The 15,032-nt window shown below is 42.1% G+C and overlaps 1 protein-coding gene across 1 annotated transcript; it reads left to right on the top strand.

Moving 5' to 3' along the window:
• The first annotated feature begins 514 nt into the window (after positions 1–514).
• Positions 515–10,564, top strand: LOC140135230 (F-box only protein 44-like). The gene is made up of 6 exons (XM_072156430.1): positions 515–645; positions 2,084–2,340; positions 5,108–5,234; positions 8,930–9,025; positions 9,096–9,231; positions 9,716–10,564. Exons 1-6 carry the CDS (start codon positions 617–619, stop codon positions 9,863–9,865), a joined length of 795 nt encoding a protein of 264 aa, XP_072012531.1. The 5' UTR covers positions 515–616; the 3' UTR covers positions 9,866–10,564.
• The last annotated feature ends 4,468 nt before the right edge of the window (positions 10,565–15,032 follow it).

Raw genomic sequence — 15,032 nt, 5'->3', positions numbered from 1 at the left:
AGGCAGACTGATCCATGAAGCATCTTTGGCTCCTCAGGACACCAAAGCATAACAATGAGCAATAGAATGTATCAATTCAAAACGTGGAAGTGATGTAGATTGTGAAATGGAGTCACAAAATGCTATAAAGAATGTCAAAGTGAGAGGGCATCAACCAGGCTTAGGGATAAGATTTTGAGGTGCTGTAAAATACTACCCTCGGTACCACAGGGTATATACCGGTAGGGGAATAAATAACTGTAAACAGAATTTCACCACCCACTCCCCTTTTTTTATTCTGCTTAGACTTCATGCTATCTGACAATGACACAATAACATTAGGGAGAATGACAAAATGTCAGTGTGAGAAGTGTAAACTGCTAAGATTTTATCACTTTCATAAGGGAGATGGGTGGTACCAACCACTTGCAACCTGAATCTTCATTAAAAAGTATTTTGCAGAGAATGAGACTAAAATTCCTCCCATACCCCTGACTAATCTCTGCTGTATCTCCTTTTTCAGACAGTTACTCCCCTCATAATGAAAGCCCCTCCTCATCGCTCGCAGGACTGGCTTGTGCAGGAAGTTCGGTATTTACCTCAAGATCTGAGAAGTTAGGAGAATGACTGTGTGAACATGGGGCCACGCCACAGCAAGATCCATAGGTGAGCACCGCATTGTGTCATGTATATAGCTGAATAGTGAGTGACATCATAGAGCAGCTGCCACAAACAGAGGCTGATAGAGAGGAAGAGTAAAGATCAACCAGGATCTAATACAGAATAGTGGATTGAATAAAAGGAAAACAAACAGAACATAATGGACCTACTATCATACAAAACCGCATAGCCACCTCCTATATCAGCATTGCCAACTATATCAGAAATGTAAAAGCGATGTTCTCTGCATTATGGGAGGCAAGTAATATCGGGTTTACAAGTGGGTGGAATCCAAGGAATTTACAAGAACCTCTACAGTGAACTGAACCATTGAAAGTAATAAAAGGCACAGATACAAAACTAAAACAGTGTTCTAACACAAAAGTGTGAAGCTGCTTTGTAATTGTGGGTCCTTTTACACAGAAAGATCTCTGCCTTAACAGGATGTATATCCCCTGCCCTTGTAACTTTCATTTTCACATGTCAAATCCATCCTTGTCAGCAACACATCACATTGTACATACATAAATAGCAGTTAGTCAAATATAGGACCTCCATATGACTAGGTGACTACTTCTCAGCATTGTTAGAGCTGACATATACAGTCATATGAAAAAGTTTGGCCACCCCTATTAATCTTAATCATTTTTAGTTATCAAAATTTAAGATTTCAGTTTGATATATCTAATAACTTATGGACACAGTAATATTTCAGGATTGAAATTAGGTTTATTGTACTAACAGAAAATGGGCAATATGCAAAATTTGACAGGTGCAAAAGTATGGGCACCTCAACAAAAAAGTGACATAATTATTTAGTAGATCCTCCTTTTGCCTCTAGTCGCTTCCTGTAGATTTTAATGAGTTCCTGGATCCTGGATGAAGGTATTTTTGACCATTCCTCTTTACAAAACAATTCTAGTTCAGTTAAGTTTCGACGAGCATGGACAGCCCGCTTCAAATCTAAGGATAAGTTTACACCTCGGCTGATTCCATTATGCCCTTCCATAATTTATAGTGGAAGAAATTGTGAAGCAGTCCACTTAATTTTTTCCACTATAAATAACGGAAGCATTGGAGAAGCTTCTCTTGGGGACAGAAGATTAATGGAAGATCTTCTGTGAACCTTCCGTATTTTGTTTCCGTTCTAGAGACTCCCAACACAGATGTGAAATGGGCCCAATTCTGATGCCTCCTGCTAGTCTTAATAGTTGATTTATCTAACACTGTCAATGTGTAAAACTGCCTTCCTGTCTATGTACCTAACCCTGTGAATGTAATAGCATATGCTAAGCTTCTTAACTAAGCCTATTGTATCTGTTATGTGATATTGCTAAGCTGTTGTATCTGAGCCTATAACATGTAATGCTGTTTGCTGACCGCAAGTCCATGATGTGTTTTCCTCTTTTGGATCTAAGCTCTACTATGTTTGTGTCTTGTACAGCATGTCAGACTCTAATCTCCCGGAGGAGGTGCTGCTGCAGATCTTGTCCTCGGTGCCAGCTACAGACCTGATCCAGCATTGCTCACTGGTCTGCTCCCTGTGGAGAGACGTTATCAACTCTCCAACACTTTGGAAATTGAAATGTCACAAAATGGGCTACATCTCCAAAGAGTGCATGAGAACCCCCAAAGACTGGAAGCAGTTTTACTATTTGTCAAGCAAGAAGAAAAATTTATTAATGAATCCCTGTGCAATGGGTGAGAAAAGCAGAATATGGGCCAAAAAAGCTGCACCCCACGGTTTTTGGGCCCCACTCTAAAACTGAGGATCTACAATATTATGCTTTCCTCCCACAAACTTGCATTGTGATATGGAGTGGGTATGGAAAGTATACTGTTTTATTCTAAGCAGCTAATTAGTAAACTCAAAAAAAGTTTTTTTAATGTATACTCTGCTTCTCATCTTGACATAAAAAACAGAAATGTAGATATTTTTTGCTAATTTATTAAACAAGAAAGACTGAAATATCACATGGTCATAAGTATTCAGAACCTTTGCTGTGACACTTATATTTAACTCACATCCTGTCCATTTCCTTCTCTTCCTCCTTGAGATGGTTCTACTCTTGCAATGGAGTCCAGATGTGTATAATTAAACTGATTGGACTTTATAAGGAAAGGCCTGTCACACCTGTCTATATATGACCTCACAGCGCATGTCAGAACATATAAAAATCATGAGGTCTAAGGAACTGCCCAAGGAGTTCAGAGACAGAATTGTTGCAAGGCACAGATCTGGCCAAGGTTACAAAAGAATTTCTGCAGCATTAAAGGTTCCTAAGAGCACAAGGCCCTCCACAATCCTTAAATCAAAGAAGTTTGGGATAGCCACAACTCATCTGCGACCTGGCTGTCTAGCCAAACAATTGTGGGAGAAAAGCGTTGGTGAGAGAGGTAAAGAAGATCAATATGGCTGAGCCCCAGAGATACCGACAGAAGCCTCTCCCAAGTGTAAGACATACGAAAGCTTGTATGTAGTTGTGTGGAGAAAACCAGGCACTGCTCACCACTTGCCAAATACAATCCCATCAGTGAAACATGGTGGTGATTGCATCATGCTATGGGGATATTTTTACAGGACGACTGGTTGCAATTGAAAAAAATATGAATGGGACCAAGTATAGAGATATCCTGGATGAAAACCTCTTCCAGAGTGCTCTAGACCCCAGACTGGGCTGAAGGTTCACCATTTCATAAAGACAATGACACTGAGCACACAGCTAAAATAAAGCAGTGGCTTCAGAACAACTCTGTGACCATTCCTGACTGACCCAGCCAGAGCCCTGACCTAAACCCAATTGAGCATCTCTGGAGAGACTTAAAAATGGCTTCCACTAACGTTCACCATCCAACCAGAGACATCTGGAGAGGATCTGCAAGGAAGAATGGCAGAGGATCCTCATATCCAGGTGTTAAGAACCTTGCATCATTCCCAAGAAGACTCTTGGCTCAAAAGTTGCCTCTCCACAATACTGAGCAAAGGGCCTGAATACTTATGACCATGTGATATTTCAGTTTTTCTTGAGCAAAATTATTTACATTTCTGTTTTTTATGTCAAGATGGGGGCAGAGTGTACATTAATGACCAAAAAAGAGAACTATTTTGATTTTACCAATTGGCTGCAATGAAACGGAGTGAAACATTTAAAGGGGTCTGAACACTTTCCGTATCCACTGTAGTGTATTGTACAAGACTGTTGATCACTGATCACTGTGTTATATTGTACTATCTACAGTATGTTATGTGTCCACTAGGTAGGAATGTTGTTCTAGAATGTCAGCCTACACATACTCTCTGTTAGGTCTCATGCACATAATCGTGTGCAGAGTCTTTGAGCTATTCGCCCAGACTGTGACTAGCTTACTGCCACATAGCCTACTATGCGGCACCTTGCCTCATCTTTCAATTGTCATGGGTTGGGTGAGCAGCATCTGGCCCATTGTCTGCAACTCTCATGCGCATGCGGTGGTTTGTATGAGGCTTAATGAAGGGGCACTTCTTAGTGCCCTGTACTGACTTACTTCAAGGAGCATTGTGCTGCAATGTCTGTGGTTCATTTAACTGTGCATTTAGCTAGCACATCATTTTTGTAAAATTTGTTGCAGGACTCCAAACTTCACTGGTTTAAAAAGTTGTTCATGGTTGACAATGACTCAGATGAGTCGAAACGTTGCTTGGTGAATAAAGAAGCATGTAGGTAGTGTCTCTTGGACCCATAGCAATGCACCTGTTACATGCAGCTGTTCCTCTTTTCTAAGATACTTAGTATAGAAAGGCAAAGCCTAGCCTGGATTTCTGGATTTGGCACTGTAATAATATATATATAAGTGTGTATACTTTTTAAAGTTTACATTAGAAGGTTTTATACTCAGCTCACCCAACCGCCTAAAAGTACATGTTTAACTATGGCTGGTTGCTCCACTCCCCCTTGTTTGTTCAATAATTAGACAGCCATACAGATGTTTTTAAGCAGTTGGACAAATAACAATATAGCAAGTATGTATAGTGTCATAGAAATTGAGCACCTTCTTCTTAAGCTCCTGGAGGACCTGTCTGTCTAGTTACAAGAAACCTTTCCACTGGTCTGGGAAAGTTATGGGGATCTACTTTCAATAACAGACCCATTAATGAAGACTTTGCCTAATCTTCCTCTGTGTTCTCTACAGGGTGTGTGTAATATAGTGACGCCACTTTTCTGCATTTAACTCCTTTCATGACTTGTAAAATTACTTACTCTCATTATACAGAAAAAATTGACAAAATACTCTATGATATACCGTGGGAGTTATGTCTGTCCGCAGCACAGTGTTGTCAGATACCTAAAATAAATCAGCAGAATTATAACTGAAACCAGCGTCGTATGTAAATAGAGAAGAGTTAAATAATTTGGGGTACAATTCTCATCCAATATTACATATTTTGGACACATTATACTTTTTCTTAATTTATGTGTCTCTTTTTCAGATGGTTTTAAATTCTGGAACATTGACGAAAATGGAGGTGATAAATGGGCAATAGAAGAGTCACCAGGAAACCATGGGCAGGAATTCCCAGATAAGGATGTTACCAAATATTTTGTTACTTCTTATGGGTATGACCTCAACTCAAATAGTGTTCAAGTGCTAATAGTAGACTTTGTAACATACCTCAATAACTCCTTCATTCCAACATGAGGTATATATTTATGTCAGGGTGTATGATAAGGGCTCAGCTCTCTCCATACAGGGCAGGTACATGCTGTATCACACAGCATAGGAGCAGTATACAGTATTCACAATTATACTGTATGAACAATTAATACATCTTCACATAACCTATGGAAGTGGTGTTGAACCTATAGTATGGGTGCTAGAATTCACCAGACAGGACTTTCAGAGCTGTTTTAAAGTGACACATCCTTGGCTGCTTGGGACTGCAGGAAAAGTGAGGCAGGGCTAGGATATCTTTCGAGGTCCTCCTGCTGGCCACACAATTCTTCCTGAACTGAGGGACCGTGGAGAGAAGCTTTCGGAATCAGGGGTAGTGGACCCACTGTACCACCACGAGCCATGATGTAAGCTGACACCTTGGAGTGGAGTCTAAGTGGCACCCAGTTTTCCCCAGAGCCCACCGCAAACCGTGTTGCACTTGCTGCCACTGGATACCACCAGGTCCCTCCACAGGCGCGAATTCGCTCGCGGTGGTGGCCAAGGCGAAGTACAGAATCGTAGGGCTGAGACGAAGTCGGCGACAGGCTGGAGGTCAAGAGTGGTGGCACGGGATCAAAGTCAGGAACAAGGCAGAAAGTCACAAAAGGGAATCACTATAACACAAGGATAAACAAGCAGGAAGCTTTCTCTCAGGCTCGAGAATCGAAGAGCCGGCAGGGGACACAGGAAGGGGCTGTCAATTTATCAGGGCAGGCGATCATCGGCAAGCTGGCCCTTTAAAATTTACAGAGCCAGCGCACGCGCACCCTAGGAGGCTGCTACACGTGTGCCGGAGCGCAGGGACCACCGCTGGAACAAGGGAAGGTGAAATATGCTGCAGCCGGGCACCAGGGGCGCAGGAAAGTCTGTAACCCAGGACATGGGTCGCATGAGCACCCGTGAATGAAGCTACAATGATAGTTAAAATTTTTCCTTCAGCTTTCAATTGTGTTTGTGTCCTCAATTACTGTGTGATAAATAAGTGAGTTTTGGTTGTAATTTGGGCACTGGGTCTCTAAAAGGTTTGCCATCACTGCCCTAATGTAATTTTAAATAAATAAAATCAATAAATAAACATGTTAGGTTTCCCACATCTAAAAATGGCTTATCTATCAAAATGTAAAAAGTATTATCTAATAAGGTAAATGCTCACCCGGCCCTAGTAATTTTATGTCACACAGGTGCACAGCTCGTTATATATCACACATCCACTGGAAAATTTGTATTGAATAACAGCAAGCAGAGATCTAGAAAACCTTAAAGGGGTTTCATAAATATACTCATAAATATAGAATAACAAAATAATACATTCTCTAATTGACTGTTATCAACAAAAATACAGCATTTCACAGATATAAGTCCAACCTGCCTCTATCAGTCCTGGTGTACACAATTTCAGTTGCCCCTAGACACGACCCTGTAACTTCTGACTTAGGGTCAGGGCCGGCATCTTGGATTTCTGTGTGACAGCCGTGCTGTGGAGTTTATATCTCTCTATGCTCCCTGCACGCTATCCCGCCCCCAACAGACCAGCACGTAGCTCACAGACACTCATTGATTCACTACCTGCCAACAAACACATGAGCAAAGAGAAGATGCAAACTACAAACTACAAGCAGATAAGTTATTTGGGGGAAGGGGAGGCATGCACATATCTGTGAAAAGGTCTGTCAGCCTCTGTGTAACAGGCATTTCATGCACCTCATCATCTCTCATTTGTCTCATCTCTCTTTCCATGTGTCAGTGTGCTAGTACAATGTCAGAAGCCAGATGAAAGTGTATTTATACCTGTATCCTGATAATCTAACCACATTGTCAGCTACTAGATGGATCATAATGGGGCAGATTTATCAAGTTGTCTGAAAGTCAGAATATTTCTAGTTGCCAATGGCAACCAATCACAGCTCCCTTTTATAATATATTCATGAGCTCTGGTAAAATGAAAGCTGAGCTGTGATTGGTTGCCATGGGCAACTAGAAATATTCTGACTTTCAGACAGCTTGATAAATCTGCCCCAATGTGTCTGCTTAGAGAGGCTCCACTCACACCCTGGGATTTTGCAGTGAGCAGCCCAGGGAGTGATAGGAGCTAAAACAACAATAAAACTGAGTAACATTGTATAGTAGGGGTTAAAATTATCTTTACTGTGTAAACCTCACTAAGGGATTGAGATTTGAGAATTTTCTTTAAACCCCTTTAACCCCTTAACGCTCTGCGCCGTAGCTCTACGGCGCAGAGGTATAAGGGATGTATGAAGAGGGCTCACGGGCTGAGTCCTCTTCATACAGAGGTGGGGGTTTTTGCATTTTGCACAAAACCCCCACCGCTAATAACCGCGGTCGGTGCTAGCACCGATCGCGGCTATTAACCCCCTAAACGCCGCCGGCAAAGTCGGGCGCCGCCATCTTTTTTTTGATCGCCACGCCCCCGAACGTCATCGGGGGGCGGCGATCGGTTGCCATGGTAGCCTCGTGTCTTCTCTTGACCCGAGGCTATCTGGCAGCTGCATATTCGTTACAATGAGCCAGTGGCTCATTGTAATGAATGTGCTGCAAAAATGCCATATATTGCAATACAGAAGTATTGCAGTATATGGTAGCAGCGATCTGACCATCTAGGGTTAATGTACCCTAGATGGTCTAAAAGATAGTGAAAAAAAAAAGAAAAAAAAAAGTTTAAAAAATAAAAAAAATTAATAAAATATTAAAAGTTCAAATCACCCCCCTTTCCCTAGAACGGATATAAAACATAACAAACAGTAAAAATCACAGACATATTAGGTATCGCCGCGTCCCAAAATGCCCGATCTATCAAAATATAAAAACGGTTACGGCCGGCGGTGACCTCCGAGGCGGGAAATGGCGCCCAAATGTCCGAAATGCGACTTTTACACCTTTTTACATAACATAAAAAATGAAATAAAAAATGATCAAAATGTCGCACAGACCTCAAAATGGTAGCAATGAAAACGTCGCCTCATTTCGCAAAAAATGACACCTCACACATCTCCATGCGCCAAAGTATGAAAAAGTTATTAGCGTCAGAAGATGGCAAAAATTTTTTTTTCTTTTTTGTACACATTCGTTTAATTTTTGAAAATGTATTAAAACACAATAAAACCTGTATAAATTTGGTATCACCGCGATCGCACCGAACCAAAGAATAAAGTAGGCATGTTATTTGGAGCGAAGAGTGAAATTCGTAAAAACTGAGCCCACAAGAACGTGACGCACGTGCGGTTTTTTTTCAATTTTTCCACATTTGGAATTTTTTTTCAGCTTCGCAGTACACGGCATGTTAAAATAAATAACAGTACGGGAAAGTAAAATTTGTTACGCACAAAATAAGCCCTCACACAGGTCTGTACACGGAAAAATGAAAAAGTTATGGATTTTTGAAGTTGGAGAGCGAGAAATGAGGCGAAAAACCCTCCGTCCTTAAGGGGTTAAGGATTTAATACAGAAAGTGTATTGGAGAATTGTATAACTTTTCATTATACAAACAAGGCTACAGGGCTACATGTGTCATGGTGTGGAGATGCCCATTGTGTGCTTGGTAGTAACAGGTAGTAACAACAAGACTGTTGTTTTCTTCCAGACTCTGCATGAAATCTCAGCTGATCAACCTTAAGAAAATTGGATATAGGGAAACACTTATGGACCTTGTACAGCCAGATATAGTGATCAGAGACTGGTAAGCAGGAATCCTCGTACATATACAGAATGGAGTTATCTTCTGTTATTGAGCCTTCCCTTCTGTACAGGTTTTCAGCTAGAAGGGATTGTGGCTGTCATTATCAAATACACATTCAGCTGCTTTCAGAAAAGAAGAAACCTATAAAGTCGTTTAACCCAGAACCAGTGAGCATTGAGCAGTGGAGTGATGCCCAGTGGCACAAGGTACGATAATTATACACCCCTATAATTGTGCTCTTCTGCTATATGGCATGAATAATCCTGGGCAATTGACTAATTGTGTTTGCAATGTTAAAGGGGTTTTCCAGAGGCTGAAAAACATGACTTTATTCCAGAAACCATGCCACACCTGCTCATGGTTTGTGCTGGTATTACTGCTCAGCTCTATAGTAATAAATGGAGCTTAGTAGCAATACCCATGGCCAGGTGTGGAACTGTTTTTGGAAGAAAGCAGCCATGTTTTTCCATCTTCAGACTACCCCTTTAAGCATGACTCTGCTGTTGAGAGGTCAAGAGAGTCTGTAAAAAAAAATTGGTAGACTGGGAACATAGCATTACACGATTCTTTTAATGCTAGAAGTTTATCATATTGGAAGTATCAAAAGGCTGGAGATCCTTCATGAATGAATAGAATATTGCATGTATTCAATATGAATGATATAACAACTCTCTTGCTTTCGGTTTTCAGATGGAACACACATTTAGTAACTATGGACGTGGAGTGAGGTATATTTATTTCCAGCATGGTGGACAAGATAGCCAGTATTGGGCCGGATGGTACGGGGTCCGACTGACTAACTCCAGTGTCACCATTGAGCCGGAAGATCTCACTATTTGATGGTTTATCATTAAGAAAAATATAATGGAAGAGAAACATCTATGTGCTTTGTGTTATGCTCCGATTGTTGTGCAGATGCATGTGCCTTAGAGAATTCATTTTGCTTCTTGTGTTTACTATGGCACAAATATCAAGTACTACTGTATAGCCTGTCCTAGTAATAAGTCTCTGCCACTAGCTTTACCCTACTAAACTAGCTGCATCCTCAGGTAGGTTCTAAAATTCCCTCCATGTTAAATTTCACCTGTTTACCTGTAGAATCACCTCCAAATCAATATGCATAGAAGCTGAAGAGTGACTTGTAGCCTGCGATGAGTCATTTTAGAGGCTGGCAAATGAGCATCACTTCGGACACCCTTATCTTGGTCTTTTCCCACCAGCCTCGAAAAGTGCCTCACCTCAGGTAAAAAGTGACTATTCTCAACCAATTTGCACATGATGATTAATTATTAGGTAAATGGACAACTTTTAATACAGAAGGCTAGAAAACATATCCTACCTGAGTGTGCTGGTAGTGTTGTAAAACCTGTTGACAGGGTCTTGTTCTAGATGATCGCACCCTTCTATATTTTAATATAGATATCCAAATAATCTTTGGGCCATGAGTGTAAATATATTTTGATATATAAAGTACAGTGTTTGCCCTGCTGGTATGAGGGGGTCAGGAATAAATATACAAGTGGAAAAATTCTATAGTGTTTTGGCTTTTTTATATTTTTTTCACTGCACTCAACATTTTCCTCAACAATATAATGCATAATGAAACTCCATAAAGTCCCTTTTTTACTGTCCTGGGTAACTGCATAGATTGTTCACTGGGTAAAGATAGGGGTTTGTTAACCTCTCTATATAGGAACTAATTCACTGTGGGGGTCACGAGAGTATATCTGGTAATAAAACATAACCTTTATTGAGTATAAAGATAAAATGATACACAATCCTAAACTATATAAGTGTTAAAAAAGGGGGAGCTGCGATCGTAACAACAAACTGATGAGAGTCGAGAACTGCTAGGATCTAACAGATATTGCTGGGAGGCTTTTACAGCAATACAATGAGACAGAGACCCTGGCCTTTTCTAGTGCTGGTGCCTAGATCAAGCACACAACCCACTAGGCTATAATGATACAGTCTCTGTCTAAGCTAGCACTCCTCTAGATTTTATTGCGATCCGACGCGTTTCCTGATAACATTCATCAGGGATCTGATAGTGGATAAAGTGATCAACATATTCATCCACATATTGTAGATGTAATTATGTAGTAGACCACATGGTAGGTCTGACACATATAGATAGCGTGTCCCCGCTATGATATCAACGGCAATCGCCCGCGGGGAACGCCGGATATTTAATGCTTTAACCCCTACCTCCTTTGTGACATCACAGACTGGTCTCTAACCAATGCGGGGGCACCCAGGGGAACGGGCCTCCCCGCATTAGTACGCCCCCTTGTTGTCATTTGACGTCGCGGCCAATGGAGAGACCGGGATAAAATAATTTTATCCATGTCTTTGTTGATGGGTGAACGCAATACTTACCGGCCGGGTACACTTAAAGACGAGTGTATTTTTAATTCCCTCCTGTCATCTTGCACCCCTCCCCTTCTGCCCGGATTATCTAGGCAGGATTGGTCTCTCATCTGTGTGTTTATTTTTCCTGCTCCCGAGCAGCCAATGGGAGTGTCTGTCGCGCGGTCGGGGCGGTCCCTTCGACCTCCACTCTGACGTGCGACCACATGACCGGACTTGGCCCCGCCTCCGATCACCTGATCGGAGGCGTGTTTCTGGCTCCCGGTCTCTCCATTGGCCGCGACGTCAAATGACAACAAGGGGGCGTACTAATGCGGGGAGGCCCGTTCCCCTGGGTGCCCCCGCATTGGTTAGAGACCAGTCTGTGATGTCACAAAGGAGGTAGGGGTTAAAGCATTAAATATCCGGCGTTCCCCGCGGGCGATTGCCGTTGATATCATAGCGGGGACACGCTATCTATATGTGTCAGACCTACCATGTGGTCTACTACATAATTACATCTACAATATGTGGATGAATATGTTGATCACTTTATCCACTATCAGATCCCTGATGAATGTTATCAGGAAACGCGTCGGATCGCAATAAAATCTAGAGGAGTGCTAGCTTAGACAGAGACTGTATCATTATAGCCTAGTGGGTTGTGTGCTTGATCTAGGCACCAGCACTAGAAAAGGCCAGGGTCTCTGTCTCATTGTATTGCTGTAAAAGCCTCCCAGCAATATCTGTTAGATCCTAGCAGTTCTCGACTCTCATCAGTTTGTTGTTAGGATCGCAGCTCCCCCTTTTTTAACACTTATATAGTTTAGGATTGTGTATCATTTTATCTTTATACTCAATAAAGGTTATGTTTTATTACCAGATATACTCTCGTGACCCCCACAGTGAATTAACTGCATAGATTGCCATCCCTAAAAAAAATGGCCCTATGCTAGATGGAACATGATTTAAATTTCTTCAATGACTGGTGCAAAGTGACTTGATTGTTATATGTAATCAAACTTTAATCCAACAGTCCAAAAATAAAAAAATCTGTACGCTTAAATAATGAAGAAAGGATGGTGGAGCAGCACCGTGTGAAGGCAGTAGGGTGCAGGTCTTCGCCAGGGGTCCGACAAACTCCACCAATAGTAGCAGAAATCGATGAATGAAGCAGCACTCCAAAAGGAGAAAGTGAAAAATTTTCACTGCAAGGCTATATTCACACTGCCGTTGCCCGCCCGTACCGTACCGTAGCGGGCAACGGCAGTGTACGGGGAGAGGAGGAGGAGGTGAGCGCAGCTCACCCCCGCCCCTCTCCATAGCAACCTATGGCGCACGGCGCCGTATTACGGGAAAAGATAGGACAGGTCCTATCTTTTTCCCGGGTACGGAACGGTACGGTGCCGCACGTGTGCTGCACCGTACCGCTCCCGTAGGGTGCCGAGCGCCAAAAGAAGTATGGGGGACGTATATCGGCCGTATATACGTCGGCCGTATATACGTCCCCCATACGTTAGTGTGAATGTAGCCTAAGCTTGAATAGGTTATGGCATTGTTCTTATTAATATAATTTAAAATCATGAATTAGTTACCTACCGGTAATTCCATTTCCATTAGTCCACCATGACGGCCCACCTGGAGGATGCCCCTTAACCTCTGCAGGGACAGGAAGAAGAGAGGTTAAAAGTTCCCTCCCCGCATCCTCCCGCCAGTGATTTCAAAATAACCACACTTTGAGGAGGATACAACGGTTTTATTAGTATGTTATAGTCACATACAAAGTTTCATCCATAAACCTAGACAGCAAACTTTACTTTAGGGTGGGAATATATAGGCCGTCATGGTGGACTAATGGAAATGGAATTACCAGTAGGTAACTAATTCATGATTTCCACTTCGTCCCCCATGACGGCCCACCTGGAGATTTACAAAATGAGTAAGGAATTTAGGGAGGGATAACTGCTTGCAGAACCTTGCGTCCGAAAGCTAAATCCTTTGAGGATGGTAAGTCCAGTCTGTAGTGCTTCGAGAATGTAGAAGGGGTGGACCACGTTGCAGCCTTACAGATCTGCTCCAACGAGGCTCCTCTTCTCTCTGCCCAGGATGTCGACATGGCCCTTGTTGAATGCGCTCGAATTCCTGCAGGGATCGGTGTCTTCTGGATCTCGTAACATAGGGATATCACTGTTTTCAGCCATCTTGCAATGGTTGCCTTTGAAGCCTTCCTCCACTTGTTTTTCCCCTGAAATTGGATAAAGAGGTTATGATCCACACGCCAAGGTTCCGTTATTTTTATGTACCTGATAACAGAACGTCTTACGTCCAAAGAATTCCATTCTTGTTCTTTCTTGGAGGACGGATTTTCACAAAAGGAGGGGAGTATAATCTCCTGGTTCCTGTGAAAGTTAGAATTTACTTTTGGAATTTACTTTTGGAAGTTAGGGTCTAACATTATAATAATTCTATCTTCCAGAATTCTCATATAAAGTTCTCTGATTGAAATTGCCTGTATTTCACCTAGCCTTCTGGCCGAGGTGATAGCAATCAGGAATACAGTTTTTAAGGTTAAGTTTTTAACATCAGAAGAATCAATTGGTTCAAACGGTCCTTTTGATAAAGCATTCAAAACTAAGGACAGATCCCAGGAAGAAGTTTTGTTAATAACCTGAGGTCTTAACCTAGAGGATGCTGTGATAAACCTTTTAACCCACCTGTGTTCAATGAGCGGCTGGTCAAAAAAGGCGCTAAGAGCCGAAACCTGGACCTTCAAGGTACTAGTGGATAGTCCCAATTCTAGACCTTTCTGGAGGAAATCAAGGACCTGTAAAAAATTAGGGTTAGATTGGATAGGTGGGTTGTCTTTGCAAAAAGAAGAAAACTTCTTCCAGATCTTGTGGTAAATAGCAAATGTAACAGGTTTCCTACTTGCCTTAAGAGTCTTGATAACTTTACTGGAAAGTCCTTGAGACCTTAGGTAGCTGGATTCAGGATCCAGGCTGCAAGCTGTAACCTTCCCGGGTTCGGATGATGTATCGGACCTTGTGATAACAGGTCCCTTGACAGCGGAAGAATTATTGGATCCTGCTGCGACATCCTTTTTAATAGCGGGTACCAGCTTTTCTTTGCCCAGTTCGGGCAGATAAATATAGTTCTCGTTTTCTCCTGACTTATCTTTGCAAGAACTCTGGCGATCAGGGGAATAGGGGGGAAGGCATAGGCTAGGGGAGCGTTCCAGGGATGAAAGAACGCATCCAGATTTTTCTTGTTCTCCCCTTTTTCTAGTGAAAAGTAGTGATGGCACTTGGTGTTCCTTCTCGTAGCGAATAGGTCTATCTGAGGATTTCCCCAGCGGGATACCAGGTTGTGGAAAACTTCTTTTTTCAGGCACCACTCGTTTGGGAGAATTTGCTCCCTGCTGAGAAAATCGGCTTTTATATTCTCTGCCCCTTTTAGGTGAGTGGCTGATATCGACAGGACGTGATCCTCTGCCCACGAAAATATTTGCTGAGTAAGAGTGCTCAGAAGCGGGGATCTGGTTCCCCCTTGTCTTTTTATATAAGATACAGTTGTCATATTGTCTGATAAGACCAGAAGATGATGGTGGATATACAAAAATGTGGCAAGAACTGCCATCAAGTCCATATGAAATGGGACC

The sequence above is a fragment of the Engystomops pustulosus genome, chromosome 6 (assembly GCF_040894005.1).
Source record: "Engystomops pustulosus chromosome 6, aEngPut4.maternal, whole genome shotgun sequence".
In the NCBI taxonomy this organism is placed as follows: Eukaryota; Metazoa; Chordata; class Amphibia; order Anura; family Leptodactylidae; genus Engystomops; species Engystomops pustulosus.
Note: the sequence above shows the minus strand (reverse complement) of the source record. Positions and strands in the feature narration are given on the sequence as shown.